Source organism: Peromyscus californicus, unplaced genomic scaffold, assembly GCF_007827085.1.
Source record: "Peromyscus californicus insignis strain IS unplaced genomic scaffold, ASM782708v3 Scaffold_13__1_contigs__length_99412109, whole genome shotgun sequence".
NCBI lineage: Eukaryota > Metazoa > Chordata > Mammalia > Rodentia > Cricetidae > Peromyscus > Peromyscus californicus.
Genome location: NW_026294424.1, coordinates 4,897,726 through 4,924,802, shown reverse-complemented (window position 1 = coordinate 4,924,802; position 27,077 = coordinate 4,897,726). Strand labels below are relative to the sequence as shown.

At 47.6% G+C, this 27,077-nt stretch overlaps 1 protein-coding gene across 1 annotated transcript; it reads right to left on the bottom strand.

The window, feature by feature from the left end:
• Positions 1 to 60: 60 nt before the first annotated feature.
• On the bottom strand, positions 61 to 23,151 carry LOC128109098 (negative elongation factor A-like). Its single transcript, XM_052736219.1, has 11 exons — positions 22,882 to 23,151; positions 10,034 to 10,205; positions 8,644 to 8,805; positions 5,758 to 5,847; positions 4,287 to 4,417; positions 4,132 to 4,201; positions 3,635 to 3,723; positions 2,799 to 2,910; positions 1,700 to 1,971; positions 1,278 to 1,377; positions 61 to 1,179 (listed from the first exon to the last, which is right to left on the bottom strand). Exons 1-11 carry the CDS (start codon positions 23,089 to 23,091, stop codon positions 995 to 997), a joined length of 1,593 nt encoding a protein of 530 aa, XP_052592179.1. The 5' UTR covers positions 23,092 to 23,151; the 3' UTR covers positions 61 to 994.
• Positions 23,152 to 27,077: the final 3,926 nt, after the last annotated feature.

Genomic DNA, 27,077 nt, shown 5'->3' with positions numbered 1-27,077 from the left:
AAATAAGAAATATGGACGAGAATTACCAGTTGGGGAAAAATAGCATTTAAAGTGGAAAAGTTGTGTTTGGAAAACTGTATTGAGTATTTTTTTATTAAAAAACTTTAAAGGCCTTTTTCTTATACTTTTTTTTATATGGAACTGTGTTTGAATCCACCAACTTCCTGGGTGCTACGAATTCTGGGCAGCAGGCTTAGGCCCATTTCTCAGTGCTGTAGCTGTGGCCTTGACTTTCCCGGTTGCTGCCTGTGACTGTGGCCTCACTCTACAGAGTGAACACCCCACGGGTGCCATGGACATTACCTACCTGTTTTCAGGTAGTCTGGTTATCTCCCAGCCCTGCCTCTCCTCCCCTGGGGTCCTGACAGTTGTAGAGGGAGGGGTTTGGTCCCAGAGCAGGGAGTCAAGCTAGCTTGAAACACAGCTCTGTGGGCTTTCTTTAGAAAAACTAAACTTTAATACTCACATCATTTGACAGTGAAAATAGGTACCCAGAGACAGGTTTGAAATGTTTACAACTGTACAAAAAACACACACAAATCCCTGGCAGGCAGTAGCACTGAGGCTGGTCATAGCCCCCCTCACAGCCTAGCCGGTCGGGTGTCACCTTTGGTCCCCTCAGCCTCATGAGGGAGGGCATGCACAAGCAAAGAAAGTCCTCTCAGCTAGTGCAGTTTTTTAGAAGAAAAAATAAAGGTAAAAGTCTTAACAGGCACTAAAATGAACTTTTTTGGTTTAGCATTAAAATATTAATACTGAACCTAAAAAAAAAAGTATCTTAATCACACAAAAACTAACCCATTATAATTAAAAAAAAAAAAAAAAGTCTACACTCCCCAGAGAAATGATCTAAAACTTAAAACAGCCTGGGGCCCAGGAGCCTGTACATGGCAGGTGCTGGGTAGAGCACATCCTTGGGTATCTACTCGGGTCACTCAGAATAGCCAGCAAAACTTGTCTTCTGGCCTGATGAGGTCAGCAGCAGAGATGGCACTTAGGACACATTGGTCATGGGCTTGTACTTCTTGAAGCGTGTCCACTGGCCTGTGGCGTAGTTCATCTCGAACACTGTGTCCACTAGCATGGTGGTACTGCCCTGGCCGTCTGCCTTGGGCAGATCCTCTGTGTGCTCGCTGAGCTTGATCTGGATCACATCCCCCTGCTCCGGGCATGGGTTCTCTGTAGGGAGCAGGGGCTGCTGGGCAGGTGCCTGGGGCCAAGGAACCCATCCCCCAACCCATGGGGGGCACCTTCCAGGCCTAGTAGCACAGACGTACCTCGAGAGCCAGCCATGAAGCCCAGGATGAGGGCCTTCTCTGGCCGCGTGACCTTGTTTGCCGTCTTGAACATCTCTCGGGCAGCAAACATATGTTCTCTCTGTAAAGAAAGGATGGGGTAGCCGGGCGGTGGTGGCGCACGCCTTTAATCCCAGCACTCGGGAGGCAGAGCCAGGCGGATCTCTGTGAGTTCGAGGCCAGCCTGGACTACCAAGTGAGTTCCAGGAAAGGCGCAAAGCTACACAGAGAAACCCTGTCTCGAAAAACCAAAAAAAAAAAAAAAAAAAAAGAAAGGATGGGGCGGCTGGGGCCACCTGCCTCCACCCACCGACCCTGCCAGGCTCATCCCAAAACACCCCCAGCTGCAAACAGGCAAAGCTATGCCATCCACCTAATGGTTATGAAACCTGCCAGGTACCTACCGTGAGGGACAGGTTCTTCTTGGGTTGCTGCTGAACAGGGGCAGGTGCCTGGGTCTGTGGGGCCACCATGGTCACTGGGGATGTCTGAGCAGTGGGAGTGGCAGCTGGGGGAGTAGTAGGTGTCAGAGGTGAGGTAGGTGCTGCAGGTGTTGGCGTAGCTGGGCTCAGGCCACTGTTATACATAGGCGCCCTTTGTTTAAACTGAGCTGGCAGTGTAGGGCTTGGGGCACTGGGCTCCTCAGGTGGTCGGCTGGCTTCCCGGGAAGGAGGGGCTGCAAGCAAAGCATGTTTACTGAGGAGAGTTGTCCAGGAAAGGGAGTACATCCCTAATCTACTCACCCCACACCACTTTCCAGGCTGTCTGCCCCAGACACCATTTTCTGTAGAGGCAGCAGGCTCAACTCCATCTTCTAGGTCATGACAGCAATTGGGTCCTATACCCGCCTACCCTGTCCTGCTCCCACCGCTGCTGACCAGAAGCCCTTGCAGGCCTGCAGAGCCAGGGACATGAGCCCTGTGCACTACTACCCAGCAGGGCAGAACCTATATCCTCAGGCATTTCTAGATCCACAGATTTCAGTTATCCAGGACTCTGGCTAGCTCCTGGTCTATGACAAGCTTCCCATAACCCGGGTGCTGGTGACAAGACACTGGAAAGCAGCTTCCCCAAACCTAGCATCCTCTTTGCCTCAGCAGGGCTGCTTAACTGACCCTTGACCCACTAACCAATAGACAAAGCTGAGCCCAATGGAACCAACCTCCCAAACAACTGACTAACCCAAGCGTATGTCTGACCCTGAAGGGATTATCCCTCTGTAGTATCCTTCCTCTGGGAAGAGACAATCCTCAGCTCCTCACCCACCCAGAGAACAGGGTGTCGAAAGTGGACTCAAATCAGGACTTCTGGCTTATTCCTTGGCCAGGAGCTCCCTCCACGCTGGATCAAGAGACAATGAGACAGGCGCTTTCATGCTGAGCAGCACCATGTGAGCAAGGCTACTTCCTAGGTGTAAACGCTCAGGCTCAATCCCGCTAACCCCAGGGCAAGTCCTTGTGTGAGCTGAGGGAATACTGGCTTAGCATACTGCAGGCTACTCACCTGGAGGCGTCTCAGAGCTGGGGATGTAAGAGGAGGCCGGTACCACACTGGGGGTAGAGGGCAGGTAACTTGTGGAGGGAAGTGCTGGCTCGCTATTCAAAGACCCAAGTTTCTGGAAGACAGAGGCTATGATCACTTCAGGCAGAGGTCAGGGTTTCAGTACACCTCCCTGGGGTATCTGGACAGCCTCCATCAGCCCCTGCCCCATCAATGGAGCAAGACAGCAGGTATACATATTCCCAGGACAGGGACAGTGGCTTCTCCAGGCTGCTAGACTCCAAACTTAAGCCATGGCCACCACCCCATGGTCCCAAACTGACAAATGGAAAAAGTTCAGCAATGCAAGGAGCTCAGAGACGGATCACACCCTGCAACCGGGCCACACTCCGCCTCCACACATGTAAACTCTGCACCTATGTCTCTGAAAACCTATTTCGATTTCCATAGCCAGCCTCTGGGGAAGAGCTGCTCTGGCTGACTCACCCTTCCAACCTACATGCAAGACCTGGTCTCCAGGGCACTGAGCTCTTAAACAAGAACCATACCCACTGGACAGAGAAGAAAGTGAGGTACAGAGGTATGGAGACACTCCAGGCAGTAATCCCAGTATAAAGCAGGTATTCGTTTCAAACACGAGGTTGATGCCCAAGTCAGGCTCTGCCACTTACATACATTTACATACATACACATCTGTACACACACTTTCACAGAACACATCTTAGTGGCTATCAATCAGGACAAGATGGGGCACATTATTTTGGCTGTGTCAGGGCCGGAAACAGTGGAAAGCGGTTATGGAGCATAATGCCCATGGCTGCACTGCATGGAAGTCCTACCTGTGTGGACACCAGGCCAGCAGCATAGTCAGGGGTGGCATTTTCAACAACGGTCTCTTCCTTGGTGGGCTTTTCCACCACCTCTGTGTCTGTCAATAAAGAGAGTTGGTTAGTGTCTCTCTGACCCAGCTCCAGTTCAGAGGTCACAAGTGTCCTCTGAGTAGGTCAAATGCAAAGCAGCATTGTATCTTCAGGTCTCTGGGCAAAGCATAAGTGATTCCTTGAGCCAGGCATTATAGCCTGTAATCCTAACACTTGGAAAGCTACAAGCTTGAGGCCAGCTTGGACAGCAGTGTAAGACCATGTCTCAAAAGCCACTCCCTTCCCTCCCCCAAAAAAGACTCCGGGGAAAAGTCCCATTACCACTGTGTTAAGATAAAGCACTCGGAAATACTGGACCCGGGAGGAAACCCCGAAGCACCTAGACACACACAGCAGAACCAACCGCAAGCACGCGAGGCTGCAGTGCCTCCGGGCTTCAGATGCTCCATACACACCTAAAGTCTTCCTCCTCCTCTTTGCCTCTCGGCCAGCACCAACTGTATTCAGCTCAGAAATATCCAGCAGCTGGCAAAATAAACACATTCCATACTCAATTATAGAGCAAAAATCAAGGCTTGGTCTTTCCAGGACATGAAAAGGGATGTCCCACCTTTACACCCCTTTCTTTCTGCAGTGGTGTCCTCGAAGGCGGTATTGGGGTCCGGTTCCCAGAGGGGCTGAAGACGCTGGGTGTGGTGGGACTTCTGAAGGGGGCTTGCTTCGGGATGCCTTTGAGAGGGGCTACAGAAAAGACTGATGTCAGTGGTAACAGCAGCTTCTGAGTACAGGGTGGGCTGAGCAAGGCTGCCTCTGCCTCAGGGAGCCCCATACAAGTTAGTCTCTCCTATCACATTTTGCACTTTGTACGTTTTGTTCTGTACTAAAAAGAACTCGGGGCTGGGCAGAGCGGTGGTGGTACACGCCTTTAATCGCAGCACTCAGGAGGCAGAGGCAAGTGGATCTCTGAGTTCAAGGCCAGCCTGGTTCCCAGAGCAAGTTCCAGGATAGTCAGAACTACATAGAGAAACCCTGTCTTGAAAAAACAAAACAACAAAACCAAATTCTGCTGGAGCAAAGGCTCAGTGGTTACAGGCACTGGCTAGTCTTCCAGAGGCTCAATACCCAGCCCCACTGTTAGTTCCAGTCCCAGGGGGATCTGATGCCCTCTTGTGGCCTCCAGCAGCACTGCACACATGTGCACAGACATACACCCACACAAAACACCCATACACATACAATAGTAAGTAATGAAAACAACACACAACAACCCACAAACACAAAACCCCACTCAGACTGTTGGTGCCAGGTTACTGCACTGATGGGACCCACAAACCTCAGAGCATCCCTGAAGGTCTGTTGGGAAGACCCAGGCTGGGTACTCTGGATGTGCATGACTCATATCCTTTCTGGGGAGGCTGGAGTAGTGGAAGATGACTGTTGTCTAAGACACCAGAGACCTCCAAATCTCGTAGGACAAGAACTATCCAGATGGCGAACTCTGACCAGAAGAGTGAGACACACCAACTGACATTCTTGCTAAGGACAAAGGCTATTATCTTCAGCTGTGTGACCTTAACAAGTCTCAGAATCCTGACTTTCTACTTTTCTTACATGTCTCTCAGTACTGGAGGGCCACCCACTGAAGGAACTGTCCCTACTTCATCTTGTCCTTGTGTCTCAGCATCTGAGTTCTGTGTTAAGGTGTACCTATGTCCATCTGTCATCACTTGGGATGCCTTGTGCTACAAGCTGGGTCAGAGGTGACAGAGAGTGATGGTCAAACTATTCCTCCTTCAAGAAAAGTTTGTGCAGTTCCTGTCCTCAGGGGCATGGGAAGCAAGGTGGAGCCTATGCTACAGCAAAAAGCCACACCAAGGGAAGAATCGGGCCCTGCAGTAATAATGGCAGAATGGTAAGCCATATGGCCTCGCTTGTCCTCAGACATATCTATCTACTAGCTGCAGGGCCAGTGGGTCTCAGCTGTCAGGACTAATGTCTGAGGTTGTTCTGGTGAGGAAAAGTCAAACCACCCTGCCTGGCAAGCAAGAAGAGCACTGGCCTGAGAGCACACACAGTCTTACTTGTAGTATCCATCTTGCGGAGCAGCCCCCGGCCCTTGGCATGGAATGGCACCCCGGTGCTTCTCTTCAGCTGCTGGGCTGTCTCAGTGGCTGTGTAAAAAAGGAACAGGGTCAAGGGTCTCTTAGATCACAGGGCTGCTCAGCCAATAAAGTAACCTCAACAAAAGTGAATCAAAAAATACCCAAGGTGACTTCTTTGACAACCCAGCAGGAATGCAGCCAGTAACGCCACTACTGACCTTATAGCTAATACTCCTCAAAAAAAAAAAAAAAAAAAAGAGAGAGAGAGAGAAAGACAGAAAAAGGAGGGACTGTTTCCTGGTGATTTATTTTATAAACCATTGCCTGTATAAAATCTAACATTAAGCTAAGAAGTAGTAGAAATTTTTTTTGCTACTTTGTAATTGTCAGAGCTTCTGAGAAGTCTATTTTTCACTGGGCAGTGGTGGCACATCCTTGAATCTCAGGGCTCAGGAGGAAGAGGCAGGCAGATCTCTGAGTTTGAGGCCAGCCTGGTGTACAGAACACGTTCCAAGACAGCCAGGACTACACAGAAAAACCCTGTCTCTTCATCAATGTTCTCAGAGTAGCCAGACGGTGACAGGAGAAATGAACTACAGCACGGGGAGGCTCTGGTTTCCCTGGCGGGAAAGACAGAGGTGGCCAACTACTCACTCCATGGCTTCTGGGTAGCCAAGCCTCATCCTGGGGGCCTGTTTCTAGGTGTTTCTGAGAACACGCTGATTGGGCAACACTTAAAGTTCAACTTAATCTCCACTATATCTCCTCCAAAACGGGGGAGCTCAATCCACTGATGCCTTCCTTTTGCTCTGGTAACCAAAGATTGTCTTGGAACAGATCCTGAGGCAGCACCTAGATGGACAGAGAGCCTGAAATGAGCACATGGCTAAGTCTCTCCCCTTGGATGTTCCCCACTCGATGCCTGTCTTCATCCGTGGACTCTCAGACCTCTGCCCGACTTTGCTCCATTCCCCCAGGGACTCTTGGCCATGGAAGGACTAACTTCGAGGTAGTATTGCAGAAGTTTTTCTCTTCTTGTGTCCCTCAACAGAAAAAATATTAAATTTCCCTATAAACTGCATTGGCTTTCTAACGTGATGACCTAAGCCAAGAAAATACCTTTGAGGGCACCGATGGGGTATTTAAGAGGGTAGTGATGGGGCATTTAAGAGACAGCGGCAAGATGGAGTCTTCCGTTAGCACAGAATGCCAACTATGAGAAAGAGCTGAATGTTCAAGAGAAAGAGATGATCGAAGCTGTAATAAAGCAGTACCAAATAATAAAGCCACCATCTGTTGTAAGTAAGCCCATGTGTCTAAGCTTCCCCCATCACTAAGTAGCTTGACACAAGTTCAAATACAGTCAAGACTTTCTGTGTTTGGAAATTTCCACATAAGTGGCTCCAGAATCATCACAGTCACCTGTTGCGCCCCAGGGACCCTGGAGCCTGAGAGGGGCTGATATCTCACAGGTCCTGCAGCTATCTTTACAGCAGGCTCAGGCCCAGATTCCCCGAGGTCTACATAAATATGAGAAAGAGCAGATCTTCCTGAAGGCTCATCAGGACGGCTGGAGGATTAGCCCGAGTGCACTGGCAGGACCGCTGACTTCCCAACAGCAGGGCTGCGGCAGCTCTGCAGAGACCTTTCAGAGGAGCTCAGTCGGCCTGCACCACAGAGCGACAGGTAGCACAAACCCCAGCCCACTGACACACCCGGCTCCAGACTCTTCTTAGATTCCTTAAAACGGTATCTGCTGGGCCTGGGGCAGGCCTGTGTGTAGCTGGAGAATTTCTCTCCAGCTCTCGCCACCAAGTCCCGCCAGTCCCAGAGCCCACTTATAAAATAAACACACAGACTCTTACATTATTTAAACTGCTTGGCCATTAGCTCAGGCCTGTCATTGTCTAGCTCTCACTCTTATATTTAGCCATTTCTATTAATCTTTACTTTGCCTCGTGGCTCATGGCTTACCGGTACTTTACATCCTCCTTCTCCTGGCGGCGGCTCCAGGCCGTCTCTCTTCCTTCCGCCTTTCTCAGTTCTCCTCTCTGTTAGTTCCCCTATACTTCCTGTCTAGCTATTGGCCAATCAGAGATTATTTACATATAGCGATATCCACAGCACCTGTGATCCCAGCATTCAGGAGGCTGAGGCAGGAGAAGGGGGAACTCAAGCTAGCCTAGGCTACACAGACTGTTTTCCAAACACAAAACAAAACAGCAGCGCCATTTACAAATATTAGTAATGTTAACTGCATAGCCAAAATAATAGTTTATGACCCAGGCAGTGGTGGCACACACTTTTAATGGTGCACATAGAGAAAACCCGGTCTCCAAAATCCAAAAAAAAAAAAAAAAAAAAAAAAAAAAAGAAAGAAAGAAAAGAAAGAAAAAGAAAATGTCTATGTTGCCTAGGCTGGTCTTAAGCCTATCTGGGCTCAAGTGATCTTTCTGCCTCAGTATCTCAAGAAGCTGCAACCCAGGTCCACAGTACACCTGGCTACTTAAAACCCATGCTTTAATGTTATTTGGCTAAAGGACACTTTTTCCAGCAAGTAAGTGCCTTCCATATAAACTGTTATAAGACATGATCTGGGAAAGCATTTAATGAAATCATCCAGCATCTTCTATGATAAAGACCAAATGTGGCTCAAGACCAAGGTCAGGACATAGGCAGCAGCCTCGCACCCCATCTTGGCCGGCATAGATTCCACTTTGTGAGATTACAGGAACCACGCTTGAAAACCCTAAGGTCTCTAAACAGCAGATCCAACACAGACAGGACAAGCTATGTCTTTTCAAGTAAACACATCTGAAAACACCACAGAGCAAAGAGCAGGACTGTTGTAACTCAGGCACTCACACTTCTGCAGCAGCTCTGCCCGCAGGGTGGCGCTCTTGGGTTTCCGCTTCAGCTGAAAATGCTTCACCGGTGGGGTGAGGGGCCCAGCGAGGGTGGTCAGGGCACTCTTGTTCAGGTACTGGCATTCCAGTGGCAGCATGGCAGATGCCTCGCACTCGCCCACTGTGGAGAACCAGAGTGTCACAGGAAGAAGTCAGAGTCCTTGCAGCAGGGAGCTCAGGCTGTGACCCTCACAGCTCACGTGCAGATGTGCAGACGGCTCCATGTAGGCTTTCATTATTTACCAGCATGGCAGCTTTGGCTTTGGTTTCAACCCCCCTGTGGTTCCCACCACTCCAGTTCTACCATCCCTAGAATCCAAGATCATCCAAGTGAGTCAGGACCAAAGGATAGGCCTGCCACCTAGAGGAAGGCTCATCAGACTCTCCAGGGGCTTCTTAAAGATAAGAAATGTGAGAAGACAAGACAAGGATTCCTCAGTTATGTTAGCTGCAAGCCACAGACCACGGGGTCCAGGAACCACAGCACACTTCGTACAGCAGCATGGAGACCAGTCTCCTGCATCCTAACTACACGGCAGCCTCAACACCAGGAAAGGCCTCTCCCTCTGACTACAGAGTCCTGGTGCCTGGTCACCCCAGACACTACTCAATTGCAGTCTTATAAAACTCTCCACGTGTGCTTCCAGACTCAGTGTGGTCCCCAAGAGGTCAGAGCCTGAAATACCCCAAGGAGCTGCCCCAATCAACTACATGAGTGAAGTCAGCTGCCTCATCTTCCTGCTCCCAGGAGAATCAGCCACTCCAGGAAGGGAGGTGACTGGTGCAGGCCAGTGCTCCCAGTCTGCAACTACAAATTAACAAAACCCCCTAAAGTACTAGGGCCTCCCAAGCAGCCATTTAGAAGTGCGCATCCTCAAGCCTCCATTTTCCAAACAGGGAGAGAGCATCAGAGGCACGGACATTCCCACTGCCGCAGCTCTAAAATCACACCAACTGTTTTCCTGTTTTCACCTCAAATTCTAGCGACTTACTGGTTGGTTCTTAGTTATGATTCTACATTTGTTATTTAGGACAGGATATATATGTTTTAGGATCTGAAGATATAACCTGCAGGTGTTCATCCTCAAGGAGCTTATGGAGAGAGACGGCAGTGGCAAGTAAACCATGGATGAGTCATACAATTCCAGACATAGCACATGCATGGGGACAGACATAGCACATGCATGCGAGAAAGTCATACAATTCCAGACATAGCACACGCTTGGGGAAGACTGAAGCATGCAAGAAAGGAGAGCCACAGCACATTACACCAACGGTGTGATACAGATAACCAGTTTCTAAAATGAGGTCCCCTTCCTCCAACTGTAAAATAAAGATAGGCTACTTACCTTTTTCTCTAAGTTCTCCTAAGATGTCTTGAACATTGGGGTTCTGCTCCTCGAGGTCTAGATTCAGTGAACCCGTGTCAGGAAAGGATTTCAGAATGTCAGCAACCATGAGGACCCAGGGATCTGAGTCCAGGGTAGCCAGTTGGATAATATCCATCAGAGCGCCCTTCATCTGCCAAGACAGAAGATGCCAATTACATGCTACCAGCCCCGTTTGGCCCTCCTGGAACAGTGACAACTTCAAATGCCCCCTGCCATGAATCTACCCATTTCCACACTGCAGCCTCTGGGTGGCCTGTGGCAGTAACCACTGTGATAACCTGTTGTGGAATATTACTTTAACTGGGTAAAGATGTACTACTTTTGTTTATGCTGCATTTGTTTAATGATGTAAAGATATGTTGCTGTCTCACCTTGCCTGTCCAAGGCACCTGATTGGTCTAATAAAAAGCTGAACGGCCAATAACTAGACAGTAGAGGCGCAGGTGGGGCTAGCAGGCAGACAGAATAAGTAGGGGGAATCTAGGCTCAAGAGACGATGAGGAAAGAGAAGAGAACAAGGGAAAATGAGAGGAGGTGCCAGCCAGACATGGAGGAAACAGTGAAAGTAAGACATGCAGAAGGAAAGAAAAGGTAAAAAGCCCCCAGGCGGGGCTGGAGAGATAGCACAGTGGTTAAAAGCATTGGCTATTCTTCCAGAGGTCCTGAGTTCAATTCCCAGCAACCACATGGCGGTTCCCAATCATCTGTAATGAGATCTGGAGCCCTCTTCTGGCCTGCAGGCAGAACGCTGTATACATAATAAATAAAATTTAAAAAAAAAAAAAAAAGCCCCCAGGCAAAACATAGATGAAGAGAAACAGGTTAAGTTACAAGACCTAGTGGGACAAGCATAAGATAAGGCCAAGCATTCATAAGTCTCCTTGCTGGGTGGCATTGGCACACACCTTCAATCCCAGCACTCGGGAGGCAGGGGCAGGAGGATCTCTGTGAGTTCGAGGCCAGCCTGGTCTACAGAGCAAGATCCAGGACAGGCACCAAAACTACATGAAGAAACCTTGTCTCGAAAAAACCAAAAATATAAAAAAGAAAAAAAAAGAAAAGAAAATGGGTACAGACAGTCATAGGAAAAAACCAAAGTTTAAAACTAATGAAGTCCTTAAAGAGAGATTAAGGTAATATAAAGGAAAAAAGTCACATAATGTAGTGGGTAGCCATTCCAGCTTTGATCTGGAAGTTCCAACCCCCATTGAGGCTTCGGTAACTGTCACGCACTACAAGGCGGGGTGAAGAGAGGACCTGAAGACCCGAGATCCAGTTGCGCTGCCTCTCTTCCTGCTTGGACCGGGATGCTAGAGGTAGACCAAGGAGAGTTCTCCAGAGAACACCGCTGGACTGCGCTACGTCTTTCCCAGAACTCACAACCTACCTATGCCTTCATTTGTAAGTTTCGCCATTAAATAAATCTCCCTTTTAACTACGTGGAGTGGCCTTAATAATTTCACCAATAACATAAAGATGGGAAATACACAGGGAGTCAGGATTCTGTGATGATGTGCTGCTTTGAATTTTCTGAATGATGATGAATGAATGATAGATGCTAAGAGGGACTGTTGAATTAAACCAGCCTAGATACTTTAGGGATAAACTTAACTTTAAAATGGAATTCAGAAAATGCATTGCACTGGGGAGGAGGTTATGCTTTTGTTTCCATTAAGAAACAAAAGGCTGCCGGGCGGTGGTGGCGCACGCCTGTAATCCCAGCACTCGGGAGGCAGAGCCAGGCGGATCTCTGTGAGTTCGAGGCCAGCCTGGGCTACCAAGTGAGTTCCAGAAAGGCGCAAAGCTACACAGAGAAACCCTGTCTCAAAAACTAAAAAAAAAAAAAAAAGAAACAAAAGGCTGTGGATTCCTTCAAGGTTAACAAAGATCAGGTTTGGTCAGGGGAGACTTCCTGAAAAATCTTGGCTACAGACAAAGAAATAAACAAAACAAAACAACAACAAAAAAAGTAGATGACAGGTGACTTATATACTGATCACTCAGCATGGGAACAGTTCTGAGACTGGACAGCAAAGGTTGTAACTACTTTTCCCAGGACTTGACCATTATCTTAATTTTCTCAGGGTCCCTTAAAGATGGCATCATCCTCAGACAACAGAAGCAGTCAAGAGAACACAACATCCACATTTCTAAGAGTTGGGGTGGTGGTTTTGTTCATTCAGTAGGTTATGGATGTTTGTCATCGTTTAGGGGGAGATAGAAGAATATAGGATAAAAAGATAACTATTAACCTCAAATATTTTACATTGGTATGGATTTTGGTATATTGATACAAATTTAAAATTATGTTATACTGCATATATGTTCCTACTCTTGTTTGAGGGTGTTTCAAAATGTAATATATAAGTCGGGCGGTGGTGGCGCACGCCTTTAATCCCAGCACTCGGGAGGCAGAGCCAGGCGGATCTCTGTGAGTTCGAGGCCAGCCTGGACTACCAAGTGAGTTCCAGGAAAGGCGCAAAGCTACACAGAGAAACCCTGTCTCGAAAAACCAAAAAAAAAAAAAAAAAAAAAATGTAATATATAGCCGGGCGGTGGTGGCACACGCCTTTAATCCCAGCACTCGGGAGGCAGAGCCAGGCGGATCTCTGTGAGTTCGAGGCCAGCCTGGGCTACCAAGTGAGTTCCAGGAAAGGCGCAAAGCTACACAGAGAAACCCTGTCTCGAAAAACCAAAAAAAAAAAAAAATGTAATATATAATTAAGAAATGCAGGTTAGTAGTTAGTCATCTATAGTAATCAAACTTGTAGTCATGTTTCAAGGTCAAACATACATTTTAGATAGATACATGATCTTCAAATGCTTCAGAGACCTACAGAATATGGCATTAGAGATGTTTAATAACCTAAGGCTTTTCATGACAGCAAGACTTTTATGCTCCTGGCAGCACCAATTTATTTCAAAAAAGGATGATGGGCATTGAAGAAACTCCATATGGAGGCGTTTGCTTTCACTGTGGCAAAGCTAGCCATTTGGGCAGAAACTGCCCTTGCCTTGACTGCTGACAATGTGCTGTACACACTGGACATGCAGGACACACAGAAAAGTGACTGCTGAACTTTGCCAAAACAAGGCAGGACAGTCCTTCAAAATTCCTGCTTCATAGAAAAGCCTGCCAGATATTCTAGGTCTGTAGACTGAAGATGGATGCCCCAACATTGCAGAAGAATCTTAGGTGGCTGTCCAGGAAGCCAGATGTTTCTATAGTTTTGGAAGTAGCTTGCTGTTGTGGAATAATACTTTAACTATGTAAAGATGTGTTGCATTTATTTTACCTTGCCTGCCTAAGCCACACCTGATTGGTCTAATAAAGAGCTGAATGGCCAATCGGTAGGCAGGAGAAGGCTAGGCGGGGCTGTCAGGCAGAGAATAAATAATAGAGAGAATAAGGGAGAGAGGGACACACCAGAGGCCAGCTAGCCAGGCAGCCGGCAGTCAGCCAGATACAGAGGAAGCAGGAAAAGTAGAACATACAGAATCAAAGAAAGGTAAAAAGCCCTGAGGCAAAACAGAGATGAAGAGAAACAGGTTAAATTAAGTCATAAAAGCTAGTGGGACTAGCCTAAGCTAGGGCCAAGCTTTCGTAAGTCTGCGTGTCTTGATTTGGGAGCTGGTTGGTGGTCCAAGAAAGCATGCTCCAGAGTACGATTCTATTCAGGAGCAGCACTTCCCATTTCCTCAAGGCCTTTAAATTCACTCACGCACCATTATGTCAGCTCCTGTGTTGTCTCTGTGATCACCCGCGTCCTGACACAAGGTATCCTCACTTCCCAAGCACATATTAAGGTGTTAGCAGCTCCACCTAATTCTGCATCCCTCACTGAATAACTGAAACACAGACCACTGAAATACCGTTCTCTTTGATGAAATTGGTTGAAAACTGTTGTTTACTTAGCTTCTACAGAATAAGGCTGTACAGAGTCTGAGATTACATACATATTCACAAATATATAAACACTATACTGAGAGAGACACTTATACAGCTCTGTGCTGGTTAGTTTTTGTCAACATGACACCAACTGGAGTCACCTGGGAAGAGGGAATCTCAGTTGAAAAAATGTTTCCATCAGACGGCCCATGGAAGAGTCTATGGGGGCACTATTACTTTTTTCTTTCTTTTTCTTTTTGAGATAGAATCTCACCATATAACTCATGACCTGGAACTCACTATGTAGACCAGGCTAGCCTCACATTCACAGAGTCTGCTTGCCTCTGCCTCCAGAGTGCCTATATTATAGGCATGTGCCACCATGGGCTCATTTTCTTTCTTTCTTTTCTCTCTTTTTTTTTTTTTTTTTTTTTGGTTTTTCGAGACAGGGTTTCTCTGTGTAGCTTTGCGCCTTTTCCTGGAACTCAAGTGGTAGCCCAGGCTGGCCTCGAACTCACAGAGATCCGCCTGGCTCTGCCTCCCGAGTGCTGGGATTAATCTTTTCTCTTTCTTTCTCTCTCTCTTTTCTTTTTTCTTTTCTTTTTTTTTTTTAAAGACAGGGTCTCTATGTAGCTCTGGTTGTACTAGAACTCACTATTTAGACCAGGCTAGCCTTAAACTCACAGGTATCCATTTGCCTCCCAAGTACTAAGATTAAAGGTGTGAGCCACCACACTGGCCATTTTCTTGATTGATGACTGATGTGGTAGAACACAGCCCACTGTTGATGGTGTTACCCCATGCTATAATGGCATAAGAAAGCAGGGTGAAGCCACTCAAGAGGCTAGCCTGGTCTCCAGAGTGAATTGCAGGTCAGCCAGGGCTACAAAGAAAGAAACCCTGTCTCAAAACAAAACAAAACAAAGTAAACCGTCTGAAAAAGGCACAGGGAGCAAGCTAGTAAACACTGTTGCGCCACACCCTCTGCTCTGTTTCTGCCTGACTCCCCTCCATGATGGACTCTAAACTAAGCTGAAACAAACTCTTTCCTCTCCAAGTCGCTTTTAGTCATGGTGTTTTATTACAGCAACAGAAAGCAGACTAAGATAGAAATCACTATCAGATGTGGGGTATTGCGATGAATGACAGACAGACCATGTTGTTTTGGGGAGGATCGTGGACACATTTGGAACTTTGGGCTGGAAAAACCACTGAGTGCTTAGAGCTTAGTGAACTGTATAAGAGCCTGGAAGACAGGAATGTTTAAACCAGTGCAGATAATGGAGGCCTGGTGTGTGAACTTTCAGAGAGAAGCAAAGACTATCCAGTCTGTTCCTGGATATTTTGAATTGAGAATCTGTGGTTTCTGGTCAGTAAGAGCTGACCAGAATCAGCTGTGATTAAAATCAAACATCATCACTGAAATGTTTCCTTTAGGTCAGCACACAGAGCTATAGTCCAGAGGGTGGAAAAGGCTGCATCTCAAGCTGGCAGCTGAACTTGGTCATGTGTGAGTCTCCCAGGTGACTACTGGCTTTGGTGGCAGGAGAGCTGGGGTCTGAAGGCGACCTGGGGAACAGCTGAGGTTTAAGTCCCTGCAGAGAGGCCAAGAGACCATTGGCAAAGGTGCAGCCTGTGGAGACCCCGGCTTATATTAGTTGCTAGTACCATGGGATAGCCACCAAGGGCAGCCGAAACTGTGGAGGGGGCTAGCTTGAGCCTATGAGCTTAGGAAACAAGCTGTACATGCTGTGGATGGCAGAGTCAGAGATGGAGATGCTCAAGCCCTCTGAGGCCTAGAAGGTCAAGAGTAAGTCCATTATACTTCGAGACACTGGATTTTTACAGAGAGCTTTGATTTTTAAAGTTATGAAACTTTTTTAAAAAAGATTTATTTATTTATTTATTTATTTATTTATTTATTTATTATGTATACAGTGTTCTGCCTACAGGCCAGAAGAGGGCACCAGATCTCATTACAGATGTTTGTGAGCCACCATGAGGTTGCTGGGAATTGAACTCAGGACCTCTAAAAGAACAGCCAGTGCTCTTAACCTCTGAGCCATCTCTCCAGCCCCAAAGTGATGAAACTTTAAAAAAGACCATAGGACTTGCCCAGTGGTGGTGGCACACACCTTTAATCCCAGCACCTGGGAGACAGAGGCAGGCAGATCTTTCTGAGTTTGAGTCCCAGCGTGACCTACAGAGTGAATTCCAGGACAGCCAGGGCTACACAGAGAAACCCTGACTCCCTGACTCGAAAACCAAAAAAAATTAAAAGAAAAGAAAAAAAGACAGGGACTTAAAAAGTTGGGCTGTATTTTATATTTTGATATTAACATGATTTTAGGGACAAACAAAAAATGGAGAGATTATGTTTTAACAGTGATGTTTTAATGTTTAAAAAGTTATGTTTTGATGTGTTTGTGTGTCAAGATGACTAGGGGTCAACTGTGCTGGTTAGTTTTTTCAACTTGACACAAACTAGAATTATCTGGGAAGCGGAAACCTCAATTGAAAAATGCCTCCATAAAACTGGCTTATAGGCAAGTCTGTTGGGACAACTTGCTCTTTCTTTCTTTTTTTTTTTTTTAAGAAAAAAGAGACAGAGTCTCACTTGGATGGCTTGGAACTCAGAGGTCTGCCTACTTCTGCCTCCTGAGTGCTCAGATTAAAGGAATGTGCCACCACAATAGAATCATTTTCTAACTTATGATTGATGTGGAAGGGCTCAGCCACGTGTGGGAGGTGCTATGTTTTGTAAGAAAGGAGGCTGAACAAGCCAGTAAGCAGCACTCCTCCATGGCCCCTGTTCAGTAAGCAGCACTCCTCTATGGCCTCTGTTTCAGTTCCTGCTTCGATTTCCTGCCCTGACTTCCTCCAGGACAGACTTTATAAAATCAAGCTGAAATAAGTCACTCCCTAAGTTGTTTTTGGTTATGGTGTCTTATCACAGCAATAGAAACCAAACTAAGACAACACTATAGCAGTTATTTTCTATTGCTGTGATAAACATCATGACCAAGGCAACTTACAGAACAAGGAGTTGACTTGGGTTTGGGGTTCCAGTATGAAAGCCACCAGGCAGGGAGGTGTGGCAGCAAACAGCAAACTCATGGCTGGAGCAGAGCTGAGGGTTCACATCTTTACCACAACGATGATGTAAAGAACGAACTTGAGGGGGCTGGAGAGATGGCTCAGAGGTTAAGAGCACTGACTGCTCTTCCAGAGGTCCTGAGTTCAATTCCCAGCAACCACATGGTGGCTCGCAACCATCTATAATAAGATCTGGTGCCCTCTTCTGGCCTGCAGTCATACATGCTGTATACATAATAAATAAATAAATCTTTAAAAAAAAAAAAAAAGAACGAACTTGAAATGACCAGAGTCTTTAAAATCTGAAAGCTCACCCCACCCCGTGATACACTTCCTCTCGGGAGGCCACACCTCCTAAGCCTCCTAAAACAGTGCTACTAACTGGGAGCCAAGTATTCAAATCCCAGAGCCTATGGGGGATACCCTCATTCAAATCACCCAAACACTCACACCAAGAAAAAAGATGACTTAAGCTAGTATTAATGTTAGATAAAAACTGTTACAATGGCCAAGCACAGTGGTGCATCTCTTTAATCCAGCACCCAGGAGGCAGAGAAAGATGGAGCTCTGTGAGTTCGAGGCCAGTCAGTGCTGCACAGTGAGAGACTCTTATTAAAAACAAACAAACATAGAGTGCTTGCCTAGCAAGTGTAAGGCCCTGGGTTCGGTCCTCAGCACTGGAGGAAAAAAAAAAAAAAAAAAAGCCAAACAAACGTAAGTGGACCTAAAGGCCAGCAAGACGGTTTAGCAGTAAGTAAGGACACTTCCAATGCACTCAGCCTGACAACCAGAGTTCCACCTTCAGAAAAAACCCACTCTCACAAGGTGTTCCGTGACCTCCGCATATAAAGTGCAGCAATGTAATAAATAAATGTAATAAAAATGAAAAAATAAGGTGAGACAATCTTTATGAACTCTTATTTTAAAAAGACCTAAGGAAGCTGGGCAGTGGTGGAACACGCCTTTAATCCCAGCACTTGGGAGGCAGAGGCAAGTGGATTTTTGTGAGTTCGAGGCCAGCCTGGGCTACAGAGCGAGATCCAGGACAGGCACCAAAGCTACACAGAGTAACCCTGTCTCAGAAAAAAAAAAAAAAAAAAACAAAAAAACATTAGCAAATACTGAGATCTCCACCTGCTGTTCGTTTCACAAGGTAACTGCAACAACTACAGAGTTAAATACACCTATTAACACGAACCCTAAATAGACAAAGCAACAGTTGATACAGAGGAACAGGCAAATGCAGGATGCTACAATGGGAGGATCAGCAGAGCAAGCAGACAGTACAGTAAGGTAAGAAAAAGAAACCAGTCGGGCGGTGGTGGCACACGCCTTTAATCCCAGCACTCGGGAGGCAGAGCCAGGCAGATCTCTGTGAGTTCGAGGCCAGCCTGGGCTACGAAGTGAGTTCCAGGAAAAGGCGCAAAGCTACACAGAGAAACCCTGTCTAGAAAAAACCAAAAAAAAAAAAAAAAAAAAAAAAAAAAAAAAAGAAAAAGAAACCAATAAACCCTGATCGCACACAGAAAACAGTTACAATAAGATCTCGGCCCAGAGACAGGTGTACGCCTTTAATCCCAGCACTCAATTGCAGGGGCAGATGGACCTCTGTGAGTTCCAGGCCAGTCTGGTCTACATAGTGAGCTTCAGGACAACCAAGGCTATGTAGAGAGACCCTGTCTCAAAAACAAAATAAAATAAAACAAAAACTAAAAAATAAAAACAAAACAAAAATAATAAAAAAGGAAGACCTCGGCCCAGGTGCTATTCAGACTCTTTACCTAAAGTCTAAAGTATTTCTATATACCATTAGCAAATAAAAATATGAAATATATGAATACAGGAGAATCATAAAACTTAATTATGGTTCTAAATAACTGCCCAAACATCTAGGTCACAAAACTCTACTTTATACATTAGATATCATATTATATATGTGTGTGTATGTATTATGTATGTATGTATATGTAGTTTGTTTTTCGTGACAGGGTTTCTCTGTGTAGTCCTGGCCGTCCTGGATCTTGTTCTATAGACCAATCTGCCTGCCTCTGCCTTCTGAGTGCCGGGATTAATGTCGTGTGCCACCACCGCCCACCAAGGTTCTCTGCTATTAAGATCATTTACCCTGTGAGCTGAGGACATGGCTCAGTTGGTAGAGTGCTTGCCCAGCCAGTCTGATGACCTGAGTCAGATCCCCATACCCACCTCAAGAGCCCTGCCCAGCAGGTATATATCGACAGTCCAGCACTACAGAGGTGGACACAGGAAGAGCCCACAAGTTTGCTGTAGAGCAAATGAGGCAGACGCCTCAGGATTCCACGTGCATGTGCACACATACTTGCAGAAATGTGCACACATGAACGAACATGAAAACAGAAAAAAGATACACACACAAAAAGACAGACTGATAGAAGTTGCTAGGGGCCAAGAAAAGCTGAAGCCATTCCTGATGGGTAGGTGAAAGCTTTACCCTGGATGTCACTGCTGCAGAATATCTCATTGAGTTTGCACTATTTCCTGGAAAAATCTGTTTCTAGTTGTGGTGTGGCTCAGCCCTAGCACACATCTTGAACCCAAGAGCTTTCTGCTTGAATACTGTAGACAGAATCAAACAAAGTCAACCATAGGTCAAGAGGTGGAGCAAGCAACCAGTTGACAGGAAGTGAACATTGGATTATTAAGAAGAAACCACACCTTTAATCCCAGCACTCGGGAGGCAGAGGCAGGCGGATCTCTGTGAGCTTGAGGCCAGCTTGAGTTCCAGGAAAGACGCAAAGGTACACAGAGAAACCCTGTCTTGAAAAACCACAAGAAGAAGAAGAAGAAGAAGAAGAAGAAGAAGAAGAAGAAGAAGAAGAAGAAGAAGAAGAAGAAGAAGAAGAAGAAGAAGAAGAAGAAGAAACCACAGAGAGTAACAGGGAGTCAGGAGGACAGATGGAGATACACAGGAAGTAGAAGGGAGGGACATTCAGTTTGAAGAGAGGTTTTGAGATATCTCAGGAGAAAGAAGCTTCTAGGATGTCAGCTGAGGAGGAAGGTCAGCTTTCTCTGCTTCTCTGAGCTAGCAGGCTTTCACACACACAGACACACACAGACACACACACACACACACACACACACACACACACACACACAAAATCTGGCTCCTGCTGTGGGATGGTCTGTATGTCAAATGTGTTGCTGATTGGTCAATGAATAAATCACTGATTGGCCAGTGGCCAGGCAGGAAGTATAGGCGGGACTAACAGAGAGGAGATTTGAGAGAACAGGAAGCTGGGTGAGAGAGACACTGCCAGCCGCCATGATGAGAAACAGCATGTGAATATGCAGGTAAGCCACGAGCCATGTGGCAAGGTATAGATTAATAGAAATGGATTAATTTAAGCTGTAAGAACAGTTAGCAAGAAGCCTGCCACGGCCATACAGTTTGTAAGCGATATAACTCTCTGTGTTTACTTGGTCGGGTCTGAGCGGCTGTGGGTCTAGCAGATGAGATAGACTTGTCGTGACTGTGGGCCAGGCAGGAAAACTCTAGCTACAGGCTCCAGAGTCTTTATTGGTAAAATCAAACGACTGAAATTTTGTTAAAAACATGTCACACATCAAGACACACTAACAATAAAGTAACAGTAAGTTGCTGTGGAATAATCACACTGTGTGAATATATGTCACTATGATTAGTTAAATAAACAAGCTGACTGGCCAACAGGTGAACAGGATAAAGTTAGGAGGGCTAAAGTTTGGCGGGAAAGCCAAACAGAATGACGGGATGAGGAAGGGCGGAGTCAGAGGAGTCGCCAGCCAGATGCAGAGGGAGCCATGCCAACAAAGGTACTGTCATGTGGCAGAGCCTAAATAAGGAATATGAGTTAACTTTAAATGTAAGAGCTAGTTAGTAACAAGCTTGAGCTATTGGTCAATCATTTATAGTTTATATTAAGTCCCTGAGTGATTATTTGGGAGTAGGTGGTGGGAACAGGAAAATCTCCACCTACAGTAAGTAGCTCAGCACATTATTAGCACAACAGGCAAATGCCTTAAAAAAAAAAAAATGCTCAGAAACACTCACAGCAGAAGACACAGTGCAGAAAAGAGAGTCAATCTGCAGGTGGTGCTGGACCGTTCATAGCCACATGTAAAACTGAACTCTCAGCTTCACAAAACCAGTCCTAGCCCATGGGAGAATGAGGTTTACCATACAGCGCTAACTAGAGAGCCAGGGTGCCTAGCATCAAGGAAGGAGCCCTTCCTGAACAAGGCCAAGCAGGCATCGACCACAGGGAAGGAGAGGCAATACACCACCTGCCTAGGAACCAAGAGCTTCATCCAAAAAGCTAAGCCATAGCTGGGAACAGCTGTAACATGTCACCGAACTCAGACAGTAGCCAGCATCTATTAAAAAGACTATTCCTCCAAAGCAACAAGTCAAGAAAAACAGACAACCGGGGGAGGAAAAAATTGAACAACTCTCTCTCTCTCTCTCTCTCTCTCTCTCTCTCTCTCTCTCTCTCTCTCTCTCTCTCTCTCACACACACACACACACACACAGTCCAACAGAAAAACAAACAGATGACACAACATTCAACCAAACATCCTAGTAATACCTACACATTTACTTGCCCTATATGTTTTAGTATTACTTGATAATATCACTGTGAAAAGACAATTGGCCATAATCCTGCTGCCACCCACAATTCTACTTCTAGAAAAATGCATGCTCACCATCCCCTGGTATCAGTCACAACAGAACCAGCTGACATGAAACAGAAATAAAAGAATGAAAAAAACTAGCCACAACCTAATCGTCCACGTGCTGTGTGTTCGGAGAATGGAACACCATATAATGCATGGAAAATCAAACTGTCTGCAGCAACTTGGATGAATCTGTCCAGGTGTCTCCCGACAGAAGACACACCCACACAACACCGAAAATGCATGTAACATGGTAACATGCTGCCATATTAAGTTCAAATGAGGCCAAAACTAAATACTCTTGCTAGGAATGCACACAAATTGATAATCCTGCAAGAAGAGATACATGTTTACTCTTGTGGGAAAGACAGAGAAGCATGGAGGTGCTTTGGAGGATGCAGCCTTGTTCTCTCGTATGGAGGAGATAACAGGAGTGGGTCATTTAGCTATTAATATTTGCTAAACTGAAAAAACATGCAGTTTTTTTTATAGCGCAACAAAAACTAAAATTAACCAACCTTAATGATATAACGGTAACCAGAGATGTTGAAAAACTAAGATACTTCGGTGTTTTTGCTGTCAGATGTGGTGGCCCAGACCTGCAATCCCAGCCCTCCAGATAGTGATGCTGGAGGACACCAAGTACGTGGTCAACCTGGACTACACAGTGAGACCCTGTACATATATTTTGTGTGTGTGTGTTTGCAAAGAATCGTATATTTTGCACAGAGATGCAACATGGAGTAAGAATGAACTGGAGTCCACAGAATAGAGAGGAAGCTAACCAGACTGATACTCCGTGAGGCAAAAGCAACAAAATTAAGGTCAGCAGTCACTTGGAAAGTTACACTAAGAGCCCCAACCCAAAGGAGGCTTCGGAAAGGCAGGGTCCAGTACTCCGCGCCGGGCCTGCCTGGCTGAGGGCTGTTCCGGCCTTGGCCCCACGACCCCCGAGCCCCAGCACAGCCCAGCGGCTGGAGGCACTAAGGCGTCGGGCCGAGTGGGGAGGCCCAGCGGCGCCGACCCGGAGATGCGCGCGGTCAGCGGGATAGAGGAAAGGTACGGCGCAGGTGCGGGCTGCAGACAGGATCTGCGCTCTGGCCCGAGAGAGGCCGGCCCGCGCCCTCACCTCGTCCACCGTGCGGCGCGGAAGATGCAGCGTCCCGAGCAGCAGCTTGAGCTTCACAGCCGATGAGAGGCGGTGGAAGCAGAGGCGGATGTTGTCGATGACCGCCGCGGTGAGCAGGGACGCGATGCTGGGCGGCGCCCACAACTCGTCCGTGGCGCCCAGCTTGTTGTGCAGCCACAGGCCGGTGTCGCTCTCCCGCATGGACGCCATCTTGGCGGCGGTAGCGCGCGCCGGCCGGCATCTTACGCGGACGCCTACGTGTCCCGAGCGAGGACCCCCAACATGGCGGCGCCCGTGGGCGCGGGGCGGGGCCTCGAGCGACGGGCAAGCGCAGTGGCAGGCGGCCGTGCCTTCCGGAGGCTTCGAACTGAGGCGCCACAGCCGGAGCGATACGGCGCCGGGAGGAGGCCTGTGAGCTTCCGTACCGCATCATGGCGGCGCCCAGCCGGGAGCCGGCAAATGACGTCGGCCCGAGTTGAGTCGAGGTGCACCGCCCGGAGATGGGGGACAGGGCTCGGTTTCACCTTAGGCTGCTCTGTAGGCGAAAAGTCTGGAAAGGCCTTTGGCGTCGTTCCTCACAGCCTCACTTCGCAGCCTGGAATCCCCTCCCTCTTCCCCTTGCCCATCCTGCAGACATTTTTAATGTGAGGTCTTGGGGAAGAATAAGAAAGGAAGGGTTGTGGCTTAAGAGTGATGTGTTTGTGTGTCAAGTTGACCAGGGGTCAGTTGTACTGCTGGTTTTATGTGTCAACTTGACATAAGCTAGACCTATCAGAGGAGGGAACCTCAGTTGAGGAAATGCCTCCATGGGATTCAGCTGTAAGGCATTTTCTCTATTAATCATCAATGGAGAGGGCCCAGCCCATTGTGGGTGGTGCCATCCCCGGGTTGCTGGTCCTGGGTTCTATAGGAAAGCAAGCTGAGCAAGCCATGGGAAGCAAGCCAGTAAGCAGCACCCCTCCGTAGCCTCTGCATCAGCTCCTGCCTCTGGGACGCGTCGAAACAATAGAAACCCTAAGACAGGTTGGTACTAGGAATGTGAGTCCGATTACAGGTCTGTTCCGTGTGTGACACAGATGCCCAGGTCGAGATGCCTGTGGCTAATCATCAGAGTTGCAGCTGCACCCCCCTCCCCCATTTCCTGGCGCTCCCTAATGCTGAGGTTACCAACAGGCGCCACCACCTGGCCTGTGACTTTTGGGGGGTAGAGTTTTCTAGACAAGGTCTCACTATATATGTAGTTCTACCTGTCCTAGAAGACACAGAGATCGGCATGCCTCTGCCTCCCAAGTGCTGGGATTAAAGGTGTGCACCACCACGCACGTCCTCTTACCTTTTTAAAGGAAGTGCCAGCAGAGGTGGCAGTAAGACATCGCTCTGGTCACATCTACTTGTGAGATTGAGAAGGAAGTAGAGGCCATTCAGGGCAAAGTAGCGCAACCCCATCTCTTAATAAAAAAAATAATAATGAAGTATTCTAGCGGTGGTGGTTCATGCCTGTGATGCTGGGATTGGAGAAGGTGAGACAGGAGCCACGAGTTATAGTCCATTTGGGGCCACAGAATGAGACTGTATACAGAAAGAAACATTCCGTGTAGAGAGGAGAGCCGCTCTTTTAGAAGACTTAGCATGGCAACTAAATGTACAACGCTGAAGAAGCTCAGGAAGGTGTAAGACTCACAAGGCCACTTCCCGAGGCTCCCTGAGGTTATTATATAAATCGTTACTGGCAGGGAAGAGATTGTGTTGTGTATTGCCTGCTTCGGGGAGTTGTGAGCTTAAGGGATTTAGCATTTGGTAGGTGACAGCTGTAGTGGAGGGGCCTGATAGCCTGAGTTCAGTCCCCAGAACCTACATGGCAGAGAAGGGATGAACCCATTCCACAGTTGTTCTGTGCCTGCCTGCCACGCTGCAGACAGTGGCATGTGCATGCTCCTCCCCCACACATATGCACAGAATGTTCAGTTAAAAAATATAATATATCCACTGTGACATCCATGGGTGGTAACAATCTTTAAGATGTTGGAAGCTAGGCTGGAGAGATGGCTCAGCGGTTAGAGCACTGGCTGCTCTTCCAGAGGTCCTGAGTTCAATTCCTGGCCACTTGCATGGTGGCTCACAACCATCCGTAATGAGATCTCTGGTGCCCTCTGCTGGCCTTCAGGCATACATGCAGGCAGAACACTGTATACATAATAAATAAATAAATCTTGCCGGGCGGTGGTGGCGCACGCCTTTAATCCCAGCACTCGGGAGGCAGAGCCAGGCGGATCTCTGTGAGTTCGAGGCCAGCCTGGTCTCCAAAGTGAGTTCCAGGAAAGGCGCAAAGCTACACAGAGAAACCCTGTCTCGAAAAACCAAAAAAAAAAAAAAAATAAATAAATAAATAAATAAATAAATCTTAAAAAAGATGTTGGAAGCCTGAGAATGTGAGCATGAGAGATCTGGCCCTGTCCCTCATATGCCATATGGCATGGGAGGGGAAGAGATGTCCTCCCTCCCCTCCTTCGATGCCTGAGGCAAGTGGGAGAGCTGCCCCTGCCCCTCAGCAGCTGCAGCACTCAGGGAAGTGGGCCCTGCTCCTAACCTGGACTGCACAGTAGAGCTGACTCTGTTGGTGGAGGCACAGGTGAGCTGACCCTGAGGGTGTGACTGGGATACCTGACCACATCCCCCCATGTCTGCCATGTGGTGGTTAGGGCAAGGGAAAGATGCCCTCCCCACTTCCCCCTGCCACCTATGGTGGGCGAGGGACCTGACCCTTACCAGCTGCAGCATTCGGCAAAGTGGACCCTACACCTCACCTGGGCAGCACAACAGAGCTGACCCTATTGACGGGTGCGGATGAACCAGCCCCAAGAATGTGAGAGTGGGACATTCGGTCCTGCCCCTCCTCTGCCATATGGTGATGTGGTTAGGGCAAAGGAAAGATGCCCCCCCCCAAGAGCTGTCTCCCTAGTTGCGGCACCTGGGAGAGTGGTCCCTAGACCCCACAGAAGAGCTGACTGATGATTCAGGTGTGGGGAGCTGACTCAGAGGGCCTGGAAGCAGAACTGGCCCCAACCCTTGCTCCTTGTGGCCTAGCCGGGGCAATGCTGGAGAGCTCCCCCTGGTGGTGAGGTGGGGGAGAGCTGGCAGGCTGACCAACCCTGCAACTACCCAGGCCCAGAACCAGGCTTGAGTTGGCCCAATATGATACCAGGGTTACGAGTTACCCCATCTATGATCTATGGGAGCATGTAAAGGCGCCAGTCCTGCAGACCCAAAGCTGCAGGATCTCCATGACAACAACAGGAGGAGCCCCCATGAGGGCCCAGCATCCATCCTGTAGCAGAAATTAGAGGCCTTGAACCAGGCCAATGAACTTTTTGCAATGAAAACTTGTAAGTAAAGATATATGGAAAAAAGAGTTTACCGTGTGACTCACTGCAGCTTCCATGGTGATACTTTTTTTCTTTTTTTTTCTCTTAAATTTTATTCTATTTAGGGGGGAGTTGCAAGGGCAGAGGGCAGATATGAAGGGACAGGAAGTTAATAGGGTTGAGTTACATGATGTGAAAGACACAAAGAATAAAAGAAAGTTTTAAAAAAAATGTTGGGAGCCACTTTAAGATGTTGAGATATAAGCCTGGCAGTGGTGGTGCATGCCTTTAATCCCAGCACTTGGCAGGCAGAGGCAGGTGGATCTCTGTGAGTTTGAGGCCAGCCTGGGCTACAGAGCGAGATCCAGGACAGCCAGAGCTGTTACGAAGAGAAACTCTATGTCTTGAAAAACCAAAAATAAATAAGTGTCCCTGTGCTTCCTAGAATGGCTTGAATTTAAAATCTGACCATATTAGAAGTGGGGGAGGCTGCAAAGGAGCCAGAGCTGGCGGGCAGTGCTGGCAGGAGCACATAGGACACAACCCCACTGAACAAGACTGTGTGTGACACTGCCCGCCACTGTAGCGCCTGTCTCCAAGGTATTTATCTAGGAAAGCCTAGACCCCGTGTCAAAGACTTGCAATAGTGCCTGACACAGAGAGGACTCTGGAAAGAAGGAAGGCAGAGATGCCAGGGGAAGAGAGCCAGAAGGATGTGCAGGAGGAGAGGTAACAGCCACAAGCCACATGGCAGGACATAGATTAATGTAAACGGATTCGTTTAAGCATAAGAGCTAGTTGGGAGCAAGTCTAAGCTACAGGCTGAGCTTTCAT

What these genes read in the sequence shown, in the direction of transcription:
- LOC128109098 (XM_052736219.1), bottom strand. Translation starts at nt 23,091, where the DNA reads ATGGCGTCCATGCGGGAGAGCGACACCGGCCTGTGGCTGCACAACAAG. An exon ending in GAGGAGGAGGAAGACTTTAG is followed by an intron (nt 3,724 to 4,131) that starts GTGTGTATGGAG and finishes CTTTATTGACAG; the next exon opens with ACACAGAGGTGGTGGAAAAG. An exon ending in CTTCATGGCTGGCTCTCGAG is followed by an intron (nt 1,180 to 1,277) that starts GTACGTCTGTGC and finishes TGCTCCCTACAG; the next exon opens with AGAACCCATGCCCGGAGCAG.